This window comes from Prosopis cineraria, unplaced genomic scaffold (assembly GCF_029017545.1).
Source record: "Prosopis cineraria cultivar Desert tree isolate PC_DT_omini unplaced genomic scaffold, ASM2901754v1 PC5, whole genome shotgun sequence".
Lineage (NCBI taxonomy): Eukaryota > Viridiplantae > Streptophyta > Magnoliopsida > Fabales > Fabaceae > Prosopis > Prosopis cineraria.
Window position 1 is genome coordinate 14,939,469 of NW_026555336.1, and position 17,648 is coordinate 14,957,116.

The following is a 17,648-nucleotide window of genomic DNA, read 5'->3' on the forward strand; positions in this document are numbered from 1 at the left end:
GTATAGGTTAGTTGGACCTTGATTACTGAGTAGCTATACTCACCCCATTATCTTCATTATTACAGGGAATAATTCAAGAGGTGTGGACAGAGGAAAACACCCAGAGGCTTAGGATTGCAATCCCTTTGTAATAGGCTTCTTTATTTTGGGTAAACTTATGTGTATGACAATTTCATTTGCCAACTAGGATTTCTCTTTTGTTACTTACTTACATTATGTGAAATGTAAATTGTAAGGGTATTTTAGGCCCTAGGGAGAGAGTTGATTATTATGTGTTATGGTGATAGGGCCAAAATACTAATGCAAGTGAGGTTAGAGAATATTATGTGATGATTTGGGAGAACTTGATGAAAATTGTGGTAAACTCCCATTTTCTATGTTTTTAAGTTTAAGGGGTTGAGTAATGGAAATTTTATTTGAAAATATTCCTTGTGTTATGGTGTATTGCACGAGTTAGTCTTGATGATTTGTATCTGGTTATATTAGTGTTGGTGGCTATTGGTCCTTGGTTTTTGGTTTGGACACTTGGAATTGTGAAATCTATAGTAAAAATGTAAGTTTTAAAAAGGGTGTCCAATTTTTATTTTAAAAAGAATTTGAGTCTGAGACCAATGCCATTAGTTAGAGCCTGAAAAGAGCTTTCTGTAGACACCTAGTTTGTGTCATTTAGATGTCAGATGGAGACTTGGGACGTGTTGGAAGTTAGCCCTAATGCTATCAAAATTAACATCAAAATTCACTGTTAAAATTTATGCAATTGCACCATGGCTTATGGTGTCACGAGTCGTGGCGCATGTCACAGAGGCGAACACGCCGCAATGCATCTTCAACGAGCTGCGGCACACACCTCAAAATTTTTCAGAATTTCTCTTATTTTAAATTCTTAAACAAATGCACTCACTTATGCAATGATCCCTTGCTTTCGCATCATTGTGAATTTTGATTTGTCTTATCATAAGACTTGAAAATGATTTTAGTATTATAAACTTGGGGTCCCCATTTTATTAACCAATAAAAATTTTATATTTTGATGATTATTATAATCCTATTTCCTAATTACCTGGGACTTGAATTTAATTATAGGATTAAAAGGAGGAGGATATTACATGTACAATATCCTTTTGTATTTTATTAAAATTCTAATTTATTGATTGTATAAAGTAAATAACTAATTAAATGAGAGAAAATGTTATAAATATGAAGATATTATATAATTGTCTCATAACAAAATAATGATTTGAATTTCAAATAGATAGATCTATACATTTTATTAGGTTATTTTTCAAGTTGGATTAGTCAAAGTATAACCAAAATTTAATTTTATTATTGTATGAAAATATAAAATAATCTGCTTACTCCATTTTAAATTGTTCAATTTGAATTTCAAATAGATAAATCTAGTTAAAATAAAATAAAAATATATAAAAATGATAAATTATCTGGAACCTAACTTCATACTCTGAACCTATCAAATAAATAGGTCCAAAAGAATAAATAATTCTTTTGGACCTATTTATTTTATTTGATAGGAGATCTGTAGATATTAAATAAATACTTTATTATTTTTGAAAAGCAAATTCAAAAAATTTAAATACATACCAACTAAGTAATTATCATTTATTGCCTCCCTATTTGCAAGTTTTGGAATATTAACAAAATTAAACCCAAACGACAGATGGAACCCGTCTCAAAATGCAACTTCATATAGGTAGAGAACATGAAAGCTAATCTTGTAAGGATGATCTGTTATCCTATATAATCAGGAATACTGAAAGCCTCCAAATTTTAAAATTTCATATATTTTAAAGGGATGCAACTTATCTCCAAAATGTCTCGCAAAAGGCTCTCAAATGATTGCAAAAATTTAGTCACCCTATAGCAATGTTGTCCTATAGATTGAATAAATCTCATATATTTGATGTAATTGATAGGATTCAAATTATAAAAAAGAAATACAAAAGATACAAACACTTACTCCATTGTCCTCAAAAACTAATTCAATACTGTTAGATTCTTTTGATGTATTTCTTCCTGTTAATTTTCAATCATGAATCACCCTGATTACAATGCGCTAATCCTTTTTCATTGTATTGATAGTACGAATCGCATGAATTACAAATGTAGAAATTATGAATAATAGTTGAGAGGAATATAATCTAATAATAACTGTTTGTGCAAAGCATATCTTCAACACATATATAGTTGTCTAATCCGTCTATAATAGTTAATTTGATGAGAGACAGGAATGTAAGTTATTATGGGAATAGAGATGTTCCAATTTTCTTTTTTTCTTTTTTTTTTTGGGTTAGTAGCTTAAGCATATTTACTTCACAAGTTTTAATTGCATCCACTTATAATATTATGGGTTAGTATGTGCATGGCTACCGCTATACTCATGCCTCCGACAAGTTTTTATTTTTTGGTTGTTTTCTATAGATAATTTTAGTTTCATTATTTTTTTAAATCTTCCTTTTATATAAAAAATAATTTTTTCTTAATTTAATAAGTTATTACTTATAATCTCTCTACATCATGCGGGGTAATAAAACGTAGTTATTATAAATATAAGTAAATATTATTTTCACCCTTATATAAATATAGGTAAATCTATATCTAATATATTGTAATATAATTTAATTAAATTGTATTAAATTAAAATAAGTAAATAAATTTATAGGGTACTAGTATATAGCTTGGCTTTTTTAAACTTTGGCGTGATGATAGAACACATTTGTTACCCACTTTTATTTGTCAATTAGGACCATTTTATTAATGATTTATCACCTTCAAGTACACACATTGCATTAGATTTGGAACTTTGCCTAAGTTTCTAAGATCAGTGCACTAGGGGCATTTTGGTCCAAAAAATGAACTTTTGAGAAAATGTACAAGAAAAATTGACAAAGTGCATTTTATGTCCAGTTGATGAATGGTGAAATTATATTTTTAAAATTCATTTTAGTTTGGGAGTAATTAAATAAAAAAGTCAACACTTTCTTAAGTGTCTTAGTTTGTCCTAGTTTTTGGTTTGCCTTTGTGTGAAAATTTTTATATAATTTTGTGCAGCCTGAAACTTGGTTAATTTAATAAATTCTCCCTTCTAATTATGAATTTAATTCTGGACATGAATTAGATTTTATTATATCATATGCTATTTAATTGAATTATGTGATTTATGTGACATAGGTGGCATGTGACTTGTGCATCAATTGGGCAATTGAGGTCAACACTCCTTGAGGACAATGGCTGATGGTTTGCACGTGAATTATGATTATTTTGAGGGATTAGATCAGCTAAAATGATGTGGATGACACATGAGAAATTAGGCACACATTGGAATCATCTACAAACCAATAGGAAGTTGCCACCTTGCAAGTGTGACAAGGCTTCCATTTACATTTTAATTTCTTTTTCCTTATTTTAATTAAGCTTCAGCTGATGGGAGACACCAAGGAGCACGTCATTTTAAGTCCCAAATGGGATCCAACACATATCTCATTCATTTTCCACATTCTCTCTCTCTTGTTCATAGTGTTCTTCATTTTCTCTCTTTTGTTCTTCATTTTCCAGCACCCTAACCTCCATTTTGCAGCCACCAAAACTCCACAAAACTTATACCATTCTTCTCCTCTATTCATTTTCGTTCCATCCCTTCCATTTTCACAAGGATTGAAGCTCATTTTCATCATTCAAGAGCTATGGAGTTTGGCCTTCACAAGCAATCACTAGGGTTCTTGAAGATGAAGATTGGCTAAGTTTCTTTGTGGAATCCTAGAGAGATGAAGATGGAGGATGAGTCTTGAGCTTCAAATTGGCTAAGTTCTTTTGTTTCCTATCCTCTTCTCTTTTTACTAGATGGTTAGATTCCTTAATCTAGGGTTTAATCATCTTAGCTTATAAATTCTAATTTGAATTTGATGTTGATGTAAAGAGAGAGGATTGTTTCATTTAATTTCTTCCTTGGACAGCTATGACTGAATTTTGCCACTCTTTGTTTGGCACATAATCTTGTGTTTTTCAATTAGTGAATTTCTTGTGTTAATATTGCATAATCTTGTGGTGTTAATGCTTGTGTTGTTGAGTAGCTTGACATAATCTTGTGGTTGCTCAATTTATGTGTTTGACCATGGCTGTTGAGAGAGGATTTTGAGTGAATCACTTGGCTAATGTCTTCACCAATTGGTTAATTGAACTAGGGACTTTAATCTAAGACCTAGGGAGGTTAGCTAATTAGGTTAATTGGCTTAGGATAATTTTCTTAAGTCATGACAGCTTTAGTCAAAAGGAAAGGGAAGCTAAACTTAGCCTAATCATGAGAAGATAATGAGTCCAAAATCAACTAATCTCTAGGGTTCCATTATTGTAAAAAGGAAAGTTCATTTCACTCACTTTTACTAGCATTTTAATTACTTGCATATTAGGTAATTAGTTTAGATAATTAGCTAGATAACTAAATTCCTACAAACTTTGGTTGATTTATTTCACTAGATAACTTTCAATTAGACTTAAAACCATTCCTTGGGAGATGACCTAGGGTTGGCCCTATATTGTATTAGGGTTAGTTTTAGTGTAATTTTGAGGATAAGCGACTAATTTCCTATCACGTGACTCATTTAATAAAAAGATAAATTTAAATTTGTAATTTATAATTAGACCACATACGTTTAGACGAAGCTTGATCCCTACTCTCAGCCGCATTGGCGTATTTAAATGAGTGGGGGAAATTCTCCCTCTGAAGTCTAAACGTTATAAACTGCCGCCACGTTACTCTCGGGAGGATAACACCTTTCTTCTTGTTTTTGCTGGCCGTTTATCTATCCCCACCATATTTCTAAGCATCATCTTTTTCCCCTGGCAGCACAATCAAAAGTAAAACCCACATGATATAGAAGAACAGTGGCTAATGGCTAATTCCATTATTGCCTTGTGAACTGTGATGAGAATAATAGTAGCAAGCTCTAAGGAAAATGGACGGTCTTGCTCTCATCACCACAGCCATGTCCGGCAAACCCTTCTTCACCGGCCGAACCAGCCTTCTTTCAATTTCACCGAAGAGAAGAAGTGCTATCAGAATCCTTTATTTCAATAAAAGATCAAATGCCTTCATATTTTGTGCCTCACGGGATGAGGCCCCCAAGCTTGACAGGTTTGACCAGATGGAACTCAAGTTCGGGCGCTTAATTGGCGAGGACCCAAAGCTTACGCTAGCCAAGGTCTCTTGTGTTTCTTTCTTTTTTCTACAGTTTTTGTCTCTTTCATTGCATAGTGTAGTCTTAGGAGCACCACCACGGATACCAACATAATACAATTCGAATATTTCGATAATAGTGTTTAAATGTAATTTAAAGCGTGTCTGAATCTGATATAAGAGTCAAAGATGTTGGACATGATTGATATTGGTCGCATAATTGGATCTTCCGTTCGGACATTCTTATTTGGTCCCGTAGAAGAAGTGATGTTGGTAAAATAGCTTTGTTTCTTTTAAATTGGCGAGCACCCAAAGCTTACCCTAGCCAAGGTCTCTTACGTTTCTTTTCTTCTACAGTTTTTGTCCCTTCATTACATAGTATAATCTTAGGAGCCAACATAACACAGTTCAAATATTGGAATAATAGTGTTTAAATGTAATTTAATGCATGTCTGAGTCTGATATAAGTGTCAAAGATGCAAAACATGAGTAAGATTGGTCGCATACTTAGGCCATCCATGCGGACATTCTTATTTTTGGTCTCATAGAAGAGGTGATGCTGACCAAAATTGGTAAAGAGGCTGAAGGAATAAATATAAGCTCTGCTTTTATGTTGGCAATTTTTTCTTCTAAATTTTCTAAAATTAATTTGTTTCACATAACTTGATGTGGTTAATATACATTCGAATGCTTGAATTAGTCTGGTAACTATGGCGTTCAATGATCCAGTATGTGTGCACTTATAACTCTTTCATTTATGATTATATATGGTGCTTCAGATAATGGGAAGAAAGGCAAACCCTGAAGCTTCTTATCTTGATATTGAGAAATCCTTTTATAAGAATAAGGGTAAACTTATTGCGGTAGGGGAAGTTCCATTTGAGGGGTCTAAGAGGAAATCTTCAAGTTCGCTAGATGATTGGGTTTAGTACGACCTGTTCCTGTTAAAGGAACAAAATTCAAATCTGATGATAACAAAGCCTCATTGGAGATTAAGAAACGAACCAAACCAGCAAGTAAGACAGTGAATGTAACAAAAAGTAGCATGCCAAATGTCATCTTAAGAAAGCCAACTGTGCATAATGAGGATGGCAATGAAGACATTTCATCAAAGTTGAGAATAAAACCAAATTTGTCTCTAAAAATGTGGAATGGGCAATCAAAGGACAAGTTTAGTGACATGACACTATTGAGGAAGCCTGAACCATCATTCACAAAGGACACTGATCAGACTCAAGAGTCTTCTGCTCCTGTGAATGCCCAAATGACCAATGATAATGATTTGAAGGTGATGAAAGAAGAACCAGCTGATATGACCGTATTGAGGAAGCCTGAGCCATCAATTGCAAAGGGGACTGATCAGAAGCAAGAGCCTTCTGATCATGCAAATTCCCAAATGAACAATGGTAATGATATGCAGATGAGAAAAGAAGAGTTAGATGATAAAACTGGAAACTTGACTTTGCTGGAACGTCCAGACAAAGCAACTGGCAAAAGGGAAAGTGAGGGGTTTGGAGAAGTGAGCGTCATTGATGATGTAGGTATTTATTTTCATTGCCATAGAGAAGTTAATTATGCATGGCTAGAATATATATATATATATATACACACACTTTTAAATGTTCGGTCATTTAGGGGTTGAAGCAACACAAGCAGAGACATTTGGAGTCTCATCAAGAGCAAACTGATTCGAATCAACATTCAGATTTAAATTCAGCTGATTATAGTGTCAAGTTGCCTGTTGAGGCTGCACTGCAGGGAAAACCAACAAGGTCTGGGATTTCTTTTACTGTTACATGATGTCATTGTATAGTGGCAATTCTTGTCAGATTTCATGTATTTGTCTTGTAGATTAGACCGGTCTGTGAAACAAACTTCAAAATCTCCTGGAGAAGCGACTGGTTTTGAGAATCCTGGAGATTACAACAGCACTGTTGAATTAGAAAATCTCATAGCTATGACAAACTTTCAGGTTAGACTGTTCATGTTCCATAAGTGATTAATCTACTATTTAATTGTCATGTATCTGCAAATGCTTGGTGATAACTTTTGCTCTCATTTCTAAAGGAAAATGAAGATGCTGATTGGACCAGGGCTGAAGATTTGGTTAGGACTGGAGATAGGTCAGATGTGGAACTAATAAGCTGTAGTACCAGAGGTTTTGTTGTAAGTACTTACAGGGCAGTATGATGGGCTTCCACTCTGTTTTTAATGGCCTTTTCTCAATATATCTCTTCTGAACCTAATTAAAAACATTTTACAGGCGTCTTTTGGTTCCTTGGTAGGATTTCTGCCATATCGTAATCTTGCTGCCAAGTGGAAGTTCTTTGCTTTTGAGTCTTGGTTAAGACGAAAGGGCTTGGATCCATCAATCTACAAGCAAAACTTAGGCATTATTGCAAATTATGATGCTGAAAACAAGTATTTTCCTCGTGATTCTCCTCAACACATGAAGATTGATAATATAGTTGAAGAGAAAATTTCACCGGATATGAAATTGGAAGATCTGTTAAGGATTTATGACCAAGATAAAATTATGTTCTTGTCATCATTTATTGGCCAGGTCCAGTATTCAAAACTTTTGTGCTATTTTCTAATCTGTCCTGAAGTTTTCCTTTAAAAGTGAAGCTTGAATATTATTAATATATATATATATATTATGATATGATTGCAGAAAGTTAAAGTCAATGTAGTATTGGCGGACAGGAAACTAAGGAAGCTCATATTGTCATTAAGACCAAAAGAGAATGAAGAGTTTGTTGAGAAGAAGAGAAATCTTATGGTAAGTAGTGAAAACACAGACACACACTGAGATGCAAAATCTTTGTATCAATATTGTTGATTGAATGTGACACCAACTGGTCTTCAACTTTTTTTTTTTCTGTTTCTAATGGCAGGCTAGACTTCAAGTTGGTGATATAGTAAAATGTACCGTCCAGAAAATAACTTACTTTGGCATTTTTGTTGAGGTATATAAAAGCATTTGATTCTCAGTTGGGAAGTTAATACTTAGTCACCTAAAATAGTTTAAGCGCCTTGTTGGGCATATGTTTAGTGGAGGGCCTGGAGTGCCTTTCATGTAAGTCCATGAAGGTGACAAGTTTGTAAGTTTGATCAAATACAAATGTAGGTCGAAGGAGTTCCAGCACTAATTCATCAGACAGAAGTATCATGGGATGCAACTTTAGACCCAGCATCATATTTTAAGATTGGTCAGGTATTTTTCAGACTAGGAAATTTGAGATTACTTTTCAGTAATAGATGAAAAGGGAGAGTATTGATGCATGTCATGAACAACTTTTGTGATTTTTCCATCAATTATCAGATTGCTTAACATTGGTGCAACTAATTAATTATTTATGATTTCTATAATCCTTATTAAGATTTTTTGTTGTTTTCCAGGTTGTAGAGGCAAAAGTTCATCAATTAGACTTTGTGCATGAACGCATATTTTTGTCACTAAAGGAGATCATGGTAATATATGTTTTTGTGTGTTTTCATTTAAGCTTTTAATTTAAACTAGGGTGAAACTACAGAGTTTGTCAGAAGCTTTACTTTTGAGGGTTTAATCCATTCATTTCATTGATTCAAAATATCATTTATAGAGGTCTATGTATATATGCACTTACTGAACTAGATACGTAATGGTTATATTAGTTGTATCCCATGAAATCAGCTGTTAATCACATCACGGCCCTCTGGCTATTTATAATGAATATTATTTAATACTCGTATCCACTAATCATGCCAATACATAAAACACTATCTATTTACCCTTTACAATTAACAAAATGCATTCCCTTCTATGGCAGCCTGATCCATTGTTGAAGTCCTTGAAATCTGTAGTTGGGGACCATGACCCCATGGATGAGAGATTGGAAGCAGCTCAAACTGATGAGGAGGTAAAAATATTAAATTTGTAAATGAGAAAAGAGCAATCATCTCTATCAGATCAATGATGCTGAAGGATATACCTATAATTGCTCGTGTATTATCAATTAAATGCTGGTGTTAAATGCTGGTGTTGGTATTTGTTAAATAGTGTATATATGTTCTTATTTTGAAATTATGCTCTTTGTGATATGTATTTTGTTAAATAATGTATATATGTTCTTATTTTGAAACTAAGCTCCTATTTAACAATTATGGACTGCCTATCTGGAATGGGTGCTACTAATTAGACCTATTTTTCTAGCTAAACATCAAGGTATTTATTTATGATGTGAATGAAGGAGTTATGTTTTTTTTTTTTAGCATTTTTCTCTTGTCATGTTGCTTTTCCTGGTACCGTAGTCCATGGTGAATGCAAATGAATATGTTAATTGTTTCTTTTAGGGTGAGCTTGTGTGGCCACAAAATTGACTGCATGAGATTATTGGGAATAGTAATTAATAGCTGGCACCTGCATTTTGTTCCATTTTGCTATTTCTGGCCAAGTGCCTATACTTTGAGATGGGATTCTATCTCATATTCTGCATAAAATTTTCTCCCAATCCCAATTAATTCTGGAAATAACTGTACGGCGGAATGTGGATTTTGCATCCACTGAAGCATCAGTAAGTGTATTACTAAAGAAGAATATGGTCAATTTTGTACAGTGGTCTGAAGTGGAATTTCTTATCCAAGAATTGCAACAGATTGATGGGATCCAATCTGTTACAAGAGGTCGCTTTTTCAGGAGCCCTGGTTTAGCTCCAACATTTCAGGTACTGACACCTATTGTCCAAGCGGAACATGATCTGTTAGCCTAAAAGACTTAAATGTAACCGAATTCTGAGTGTAGGTTTACTTTTTTCTTATTTACTTGAATTGGTATTACCTTCTGTTCTGTTAGAACTTTCTATCTGGTTAGTATTATGCATTTGGCTGATAATATTTGCATCAGTTTATTATCCTTGGAATTTTGAAAGGTTGGGTTGGCATTTGCTTCAATGAACTGTCAGATGGGTTCTGCTCATGAAAATAGAAAATATTTGCTGTATAATTTTGGCCCCCCTTTTTTGGCTAAAGATGAGTCGTGTGGGGTGCAGTTCTACTAGAAAGTCATTTGTCCTAAAAATTCTTAATGCACTCAGTTTTCAATATCCATTAATTATGCTAACTCCTCTTCTTTTGTAGCAGCCTGATGGAACCGGGGAAACTTACTGATATTACTTCAATAAAATAGCTAGTTACAACTTCTATCGGTAAAGGAAGAGGAAAACAGTGATAGAGTAACTAACTAGGAAGAAAATACAGTGAAAATGATCCTAATGCAACCAAAGGAAATAATATAGAAAACAACCAAAGGAAATAACATAGAAACATAAAGACTTCCCTGACATTTGATAGGTCAGGAGCTCTCCCCACAAGCCACTGTCTGAATGTCTATCGTTTCTAGGGCACACAACCCTAGATAACCACCTGGCCACTGTTCTCTCCAGTATTATTTGGCCCCGGGCCCACTTTGGTACCCTTTTATCTGGTCCTCACTGCTGTCTCGGGCTTCATTGTTAGTTTTGGCAGGCCTTTTTTTATAAACATGGCTCTTAAATGTACTGGTCTCGTCATCTCCCTCCTGTAGAAGTGCCATCTTGTCCTCTGGGAATTGAGCCACAATCACAATTAGATCCTTCCAAGTGCTGTCACAATCTTGTTAATCTTGTCATTTAATGAGAACTTGCTGCCATCTGTCATTTTTCTCAGTTTCTTCACATCTTTAGGTTGAACTTGCAGTTCATAATCCTCAGATAAGGACTTTGGGAGTTGTTGGGCAGTCACAGTGGTTGAAATGGATTTTTTGAGCTGGAACACATGGAAAATGGGGTGAATCCTGCTGTCTCAGTAACTTCAGTTCATAAGTCACTTTGCCCACGTGTTGCAAAACCTCATAAGGTCCATAAAATTTTGGAGCCAGTTTCTCATGCTGTTTCCTAGCCAGATTCTTGAGTTTATACAGCTGAATATGCAGATATACTCTGTCCCTACTTGAAACTTGACATCTCTTCGCTTCTTATTTGCTTGCTCCTTCATTTTGGCCTAAGCTTGCTCAAGGTGAGATTTGAGCTTCTACAGAATCTCATTCCATTCTTAATTTGGTCATTAACATCCTCCACTTGTGAATCATCATCTTTCCACTTAAGAATGAAAGGCGGATCTCTCCCATGTAGAGCCTTGAAAGGAGTGGCACCCAAAGATCTATTGTAAGTAGTATTGAACCAAAATTCAGCTCAAGCTAACATCTTTACCTATCTCTGCCGTTTACTACCTCCATTTGTGGATGGCTACCTGAACTATATTTCAGCATGGTTCCTAATTAAATAATTCCCTCCAAAAGTGGTTGATGAACATACAGTCCCTATCTAAAACTATGGTCTTAGGGAACTCGTGTTGTTTGACTATTTCAGCAATTAAGCTGTTTGCCACTGTGGTTAGACCTAATATTTATTGTATATATTTGCTGTAAATAGTTTAGGAGAATAACTCGGCTAGTTGTTTGTTATTATTATAGGATATTCGTTTTTGGGTCAATCTCCTTAATTCTCGGAGATCTGATCGTGTTTCTCTTCTATTTATCCCTGCACTCTTTCTCAGCTGAAATACAAAAGTTCAATAAGCCTTATTGCTATATGGGATCAGAGCTTGGCTTATCTCTTGAAACTTTCGATCAATCTGATTTAGAAAACGTCGAGACCGAGTTGAACCCAAATCTCTCTTCCTCAATGTCGAAGAACGATGGGTCCTCGAAAACTGATCCGAGTAGGACAGGCGGTCCCCTTGGGTTGACTACCAGTCACGAAGGATCATCGATGTATATCATCACTGTTAAGCTTAGTGGAGAAAATTATCGGCTGTGGGCTTAAGCGATGAAACTTGCGATGGGAGGAAGAGGGAAGGTGGGCTATATTGATGGTTCATTGAGAATCTTAGAGAAGTCCGAATCGCACGGGGCTCAACATTGGGATGCCAAAAATTCCCTGGTCTCATTGTGGTTGATAAATGCGATGGTTCTAGAAATTCCATAGAGTTTCATGTTTCTTCCTATAGCTCATAAGATTTGGAAGGCAGTACGTGACTCATACTCTGATGGGAAGGACCTGTCAAGACTATATGAACTTAAAACTAAGGCCTGGACGCTGCAACAAGGAGAACATGAGGTTACTGCCTTTTGTTTAGAACTAACGGCCATTTGGCAAGAACTGGACCTGATGACAGAAGTGGAGTGGTCCAGTCGCAGAGACGTTATTTGCTATAAGGAGCAAATTGAAGGTGAACGTGTCTTCCAATTTCTTGCTGGACTTCATCAGTCTCTAGATGATGTTCGAAGGGGGATTCTGAGTCGTATGCCACTCCCATCAACAAGATAACTATTCTCTGAGGTACGTTGTGAAGCTTCTAGACGAAAGGTAATGCTTCTTGGAACTACTCCATCTTCATCTCCTTCTCTAGACTCTGTTGCACTTGTCAGCAAGAGTGGTGATAACCAAAAGGGCCAAAAAGGGAAGATTACTTGTGACCATTGCAAAAAGACTAGACACACACGTGATACTTGTTGGGAAATCCATGGCAGGCCAGTAGACTGGAAACCGAAAAAAGGAAAGACTAGAGGTTACCAAACATCGCATGATGTACAATCACAAAATCCAGATTTAACACCACCAGTGCCCCAAATTGATAAGGAGCAACTAGGTAAGTTACTTGAGATGTTAAATGTACTTCAAAAAGGTGATCAACATCATCAATCAAATCATACTGCCTCAATGACCCACAGAGGTAATTGTGCTCTGCTCACCATTACTACTAATTTCAAATGGATTGTTAATACTCGGGCATCATATTATATGACCTCTAATTCAAAATTATTCAGTACATACGTCCCTAGTGGTGGGAACGAGAAAATTAGTACAGCAAATGGGTCATCTTTTTCAATTGAAGGAATAGGGAGTGTGATTATTTCTTATGCTATGAAATTAGAACATGTGTGACATGTCCCGCATTTAGCTTGCAGTTTATTGTCAATAAGTAAGCTAACAAAACAAGCAAATTGTTGGACTCATTTTTGTTCTACTCACTATATTTTTCAAGACCTCATATCGGGGAAGATGATTAGGAGTGCTAAAGAACATAATATCTCTACTATTTAGATGAATCAACCGTGAGTACACTTTGGTCTCGAATTCAATGCCATGTTGCATCTACATTTGAGAATAAAGACTTTAAAGATCTTATGTTATGGCATAGGAGAATGGGTCATCCAAATTTCTAATATTCATGTCATTTGTTTCCCAAAATCCAATATGATAAAATCTTTTCCTTTCATTGTGTCAATTGTGAATTTGCTAAACATCAAAGATCAAGTTTCAAACCTGTTGAGTATAAATCCCCTCATCCTTTTTCAATAATTCATAGTGATTTGTGGGGGCTTACTCGTATTCCTAATTGCACAAATACCAAATGGTTCATTACATTTTAGACAATCACACTAGAATGTGTTAGGTTTACTTAATGCATGATAAATCCTCTGTTCCGTCTATCTTTTCTGATTTCTTTACAATGATAAAGAACCAATTCAATGTGTCTATTCAAGAGCTGCACAATGATAATGGCACAGAATACTTCAATAATGCCATGGATCTATTCCTTAAAGAGCATGGGATCATTCATAAGAGTACTTGTCGTAACACTCCCCAACAAAATGGCATTGCGGAATGGAAAAACAAACACTTGTTAGAAGTTGCTCGTGCCCTCTTATTTACTTATAATGTATCAAAGTATTTCTGGGGGGATGCAATTTTAACAACTACCTATTTGATAAATCGCATGCCTAGTCGGGTTCTTTCCTATTCTACACCTGTTCAAAAATTAAAAGAAACTCATTCTGTTAACCACCTTGATACTAATCTGTCTCTTTGAATTTTTGGCTGCACTTCTTATGTTCACACTCACTCATCCCATAAATTGGAACCCAAAGCTGTTCCTTGCATTTTTCTAGGATATTCCTCAACTCAGAAGGGATACAATTGCTTTGACTCATGCTCTAAACATTTGTATGTCAGTCATGATGTCACCTTTGCTGAACATATCCCATTCTATTCTAAAGCTTCGACTCCGGGGGAGAGGGGGAGTTATTCTCAGCTTTTGAATAAGAACTCAGCTATTTCTGAAAATTCTGAATTACTTCCAGAATTATTTCCAGCATCTGAAAACTCCCAGACACACCCCACAAATACCAGAATTCTTATCCAGCCACTTACTGATTCTAGTATTCAGTCTTCTATGCCAACAACTGAAGTGAAAAGTCTTTCAGATTATAATGCAGGAAAAGCACTGAACAAGACACCATTGATGTACTCAAGAAAGAAATGGCGAAATAGAGAGACTGTTATGTTTGAAGCACAACCTGAATCTGAACCAATAGAGGTTCTTGAAGCTGAAAGTGATGTAAGAAATAAATCTGGAGGGAAAGAAGTGGCTGAGAATGAAGAATCTGATGAGTTAAACTTGCCTATAGCCATTAGGAAACAACCCAGAACATGCACACAGCATCCGATTCAGAAATTTGTAAGATACCATGCCTTATCTCCTCAATTTCGTGCATTTGTAACAAACCTAGATGAAGCAAAGATTCCATCTGATATACATGAGGCACTTAGTATACCTGAATGGAAAAATGCTGTGATGGAGGAAATGAATGCGCTAAAAAAGAATGGTACTTGGGAGGTAGTAGAACTTCCAAAAGGAAAAAAGGTTGCAGGTTGCAAGTGGGTTTTTACCCCAAAATATGATTCTACAGGTAAGCTGGACAGGTTAAAAGCCAGATTAGTGGCAAGAAGGTTCACTCAGCCTTATTGCTTGGATTACAAAGAAAATTTTGCACCTGTTGCTAAACTTAATACCATCAGAATTCTAATTTCTGTTGTTGTAAATCTTGACTAGTCACTTCATCAACTAGACATCAAGAATGCATTTCTCGATGGAGACTTGAAAGAGGAAGTATTTATGACTTTACCTCCAGGTTTTGATAAGGGACACATCAATCATGTATGCAAACTGAAAAAATCTTTGTATGGTTTAAAACAATTACCTTGAGCCTGGTTTGATAGATTTTCAAGAGTATTGAGGATTGAAGGATACAAGCAAGGGTTATCTGATCATACCATGTTTGTGAAAGTGAGTAATGGAAAAAGGTGCATACTTATAGTGTATGTAGATGATATAATCATCATAGGTGACTATGAAGAGGAAGTACTCAGAATAAAGAAGGCTCTTGGAATAGAGTTTGAAGTAAAGGATCTAGGAAAATTGAAATATTTCTTGGGTATGGAGGTTGCAAGATCACAGCATGGGATCTATGTGTCTCAAAAAAATATGTTCTTGACCTGCTAACTGAAACAGGCATGCTGGGGTGTAAACATGTAGAAACACTCATGGTGGTTCAAAAGAAAAAGAAAAAAAAAGGAAAATGCCTCCGAAGAAGAACAACTTGAAGAAGTAGAAGAGGAGAAAAATGAACCAGTAGACAAAGAGAGATATCAGAGACTAGTAGGAAATTAATCTATCTCTCTCATACATGTCCAGATATTGCCTATGCAGTGAGTGTAGCAAGCCAATTCATGTGTGATCCAAGGAGGAGGCACATGGAAGCAGTATACAGAATTTTGAAGTACCTAAAGGGAACTCCCGGAAAAGGGTTATTATTCAAAAAGCAAAGTCTACGATCTATGGAGATTTATACGGATGTAGACTGGGGAGGAATTCACCAAGATAAGAAGAACAACTTGAAGAAGTAGAAGAGGAGAAAAATGAACCAGTAGACAAAGAGAGATATCAGAGACTAGTAGGAAATTAATCTCTCTCTCTCATACATGTCCAGATATTGCCTATGTAGTGAGTGTAGCAAGCCAATTCATGTGTGATCCAAGGAGGAGGCACATGGAAACAGTATACAGAATTTTGAAGTACCTAAAGGGAACTCCCGGAAAAGGGTTATTATTCAAAAAGCAAAGTCTACGATCTATGGAGATTTATACGGATGTAGACTGGGGGGAATTCACCAAGATAAGAGATCAACATTAGGATATTGCTTGCTCGTTTGGGGAAATCTAGTTACTTGGAAGAGCCAGAAGCAGAGAGTGGTCTCAAAGAGTAGTGCAGAATTAGAATTAAGGTCACTAGCTTAGGGAATTATGGAAGTACTATGGATAAGGCGTGTTATGGATGAAATACATGTTAATATTGATCCTCCATTAATGCTCTATTGTGATAACAAAGTTGAATTAGTATGGCGCTAAATCCTGTGCAACATGAAAGATTTAAGCATGTGGAAATTGATAGACACTTCATAAGAGAAAAAGTAAGGAACTGTATGTCTTGTCTATCTACTTACTAAACTTCAAGCAGTAGATGTCCTAACTAAGAGTTTGCACAAACCAGCTTTTGATAGTTGTATAAGCAAGTTGGATATGTTTAGCATCTACAATCCAACTTGAGGGGGAGTGTGGTTAGACCTAATATTTATTGTATTTATTTGCTGTAAATAGTTTAGGAGGATATCCCGGGTAGTTGTTTGTTATTATTATAGGATATTCGTTTTTTGGGTTAATCTCCTTAACTCTTGGAGATCTGATCGTGTTTCTCTTGTATTTATCCCTGTACTCTTTCTCGGCTGAAATGTAGAAGTTCAGTAAGCCTTATTGCTATAGCCATATCTTTGGCAGTGAAAGGATGAGCGTGAGGAACAACATGAGCATACTTAGTAAATCTATCAACTTCTACCTTGATAGTATCATACCTGTAACCCTCCAGCATGCCTACTATGAAATCCATGCTAAAGTCCTCCCAAACTTGTGGTATAGGCAGGGGTTGTAATAAACCTATAGGGCTTAGTGCTTCATATTTGTTGCATTGACAAGTCTCATACTTGGAAGCCCATTCTTGCATGTCTCTCTTCATTCCTTCCCAATGTACCAATTCAGAAAACCCCTTGGAAATACGTAGGTACCTTGAGTGCCCTCCAACAGGGGAGTTATGGAATTATTCGATGAGCTTAGTAGTTTTCATGGAGTTTCTGGGCAGCTCTAATATGTTTTGTACTGTATCTCAAATTTGTAGCACATCAACTTCAACACCTACTTCTTTTGATTAGGATGCACCACCTTTTACTAAAGTAGGTATTTCAAAGCCTTCTGATCCATTTTAATGATGAACTGCTTTGCAGCAAGATAATATTGCCAATTTTTTATGGCTAGAACAATGGCAGCCATTAATTCTTTCTCATAAACAGATCCTTGCTATGCTTTCTCAAATAATTGTTGACTGAAGTAAGCAATAGGTTTGCCCCTCTGCATTAACACAACCCCTACATGAACTCCACAATCATCAGCTTCAATCTAAAAGGCAATTGAAAATTAGGCATAGCTAGAACCAGCATATTGACCATGGCAATCATCAACTTCTCAAAAGCCCTTTGAACTTTTTCTCC

General features: G+C 35.6%; 1 protein-coding gene across 1 annotated transcript in view; it reads left to right on the forward strand.

Moving 5' to 3' along the window:
* Positions 1–4,761: 4,761 nt before the first annotated feature.
* LOC129311827 (uncharacterized) overlaps positions 4,762–17,648 on the forward strand; it is a 32,786-nt gene continuing 19,899 nt past the window's right edge. The window contains 13 exon segments of the mRNA XM_054954299.1: positions 4,762–5,213; positions 5,968–6,103; positions 6,106–6,725; positions 6,824–6,960; positions 7,040–7,160; positions 7,256–7,354; positions 7,452–7,751; positions 7,863–7,970; positions 8,086–8,157; positions 8,319–8,405; positions 8,591–8,662; positions 9,001–9,090; positions 9,787–9,894. Coding sequence (XP_054810274.1) covers positions 4,968–5,213; positions 5,968–6,103; positions 6,106–6,725; positions 6,824–6,960; positions 7,040–7,160; positions 7,256–7,354; positions 7,452–7,751; positions 7,863–7,970; positions 8,086–8,157; positions 8,319–8,405; positions 8,591–8,662; positions 9,001–9,090; positions 9,787–9,894 — 2,196 coding nt within the window. The 5' untranslated portion in view covers positions 4,762–4,967.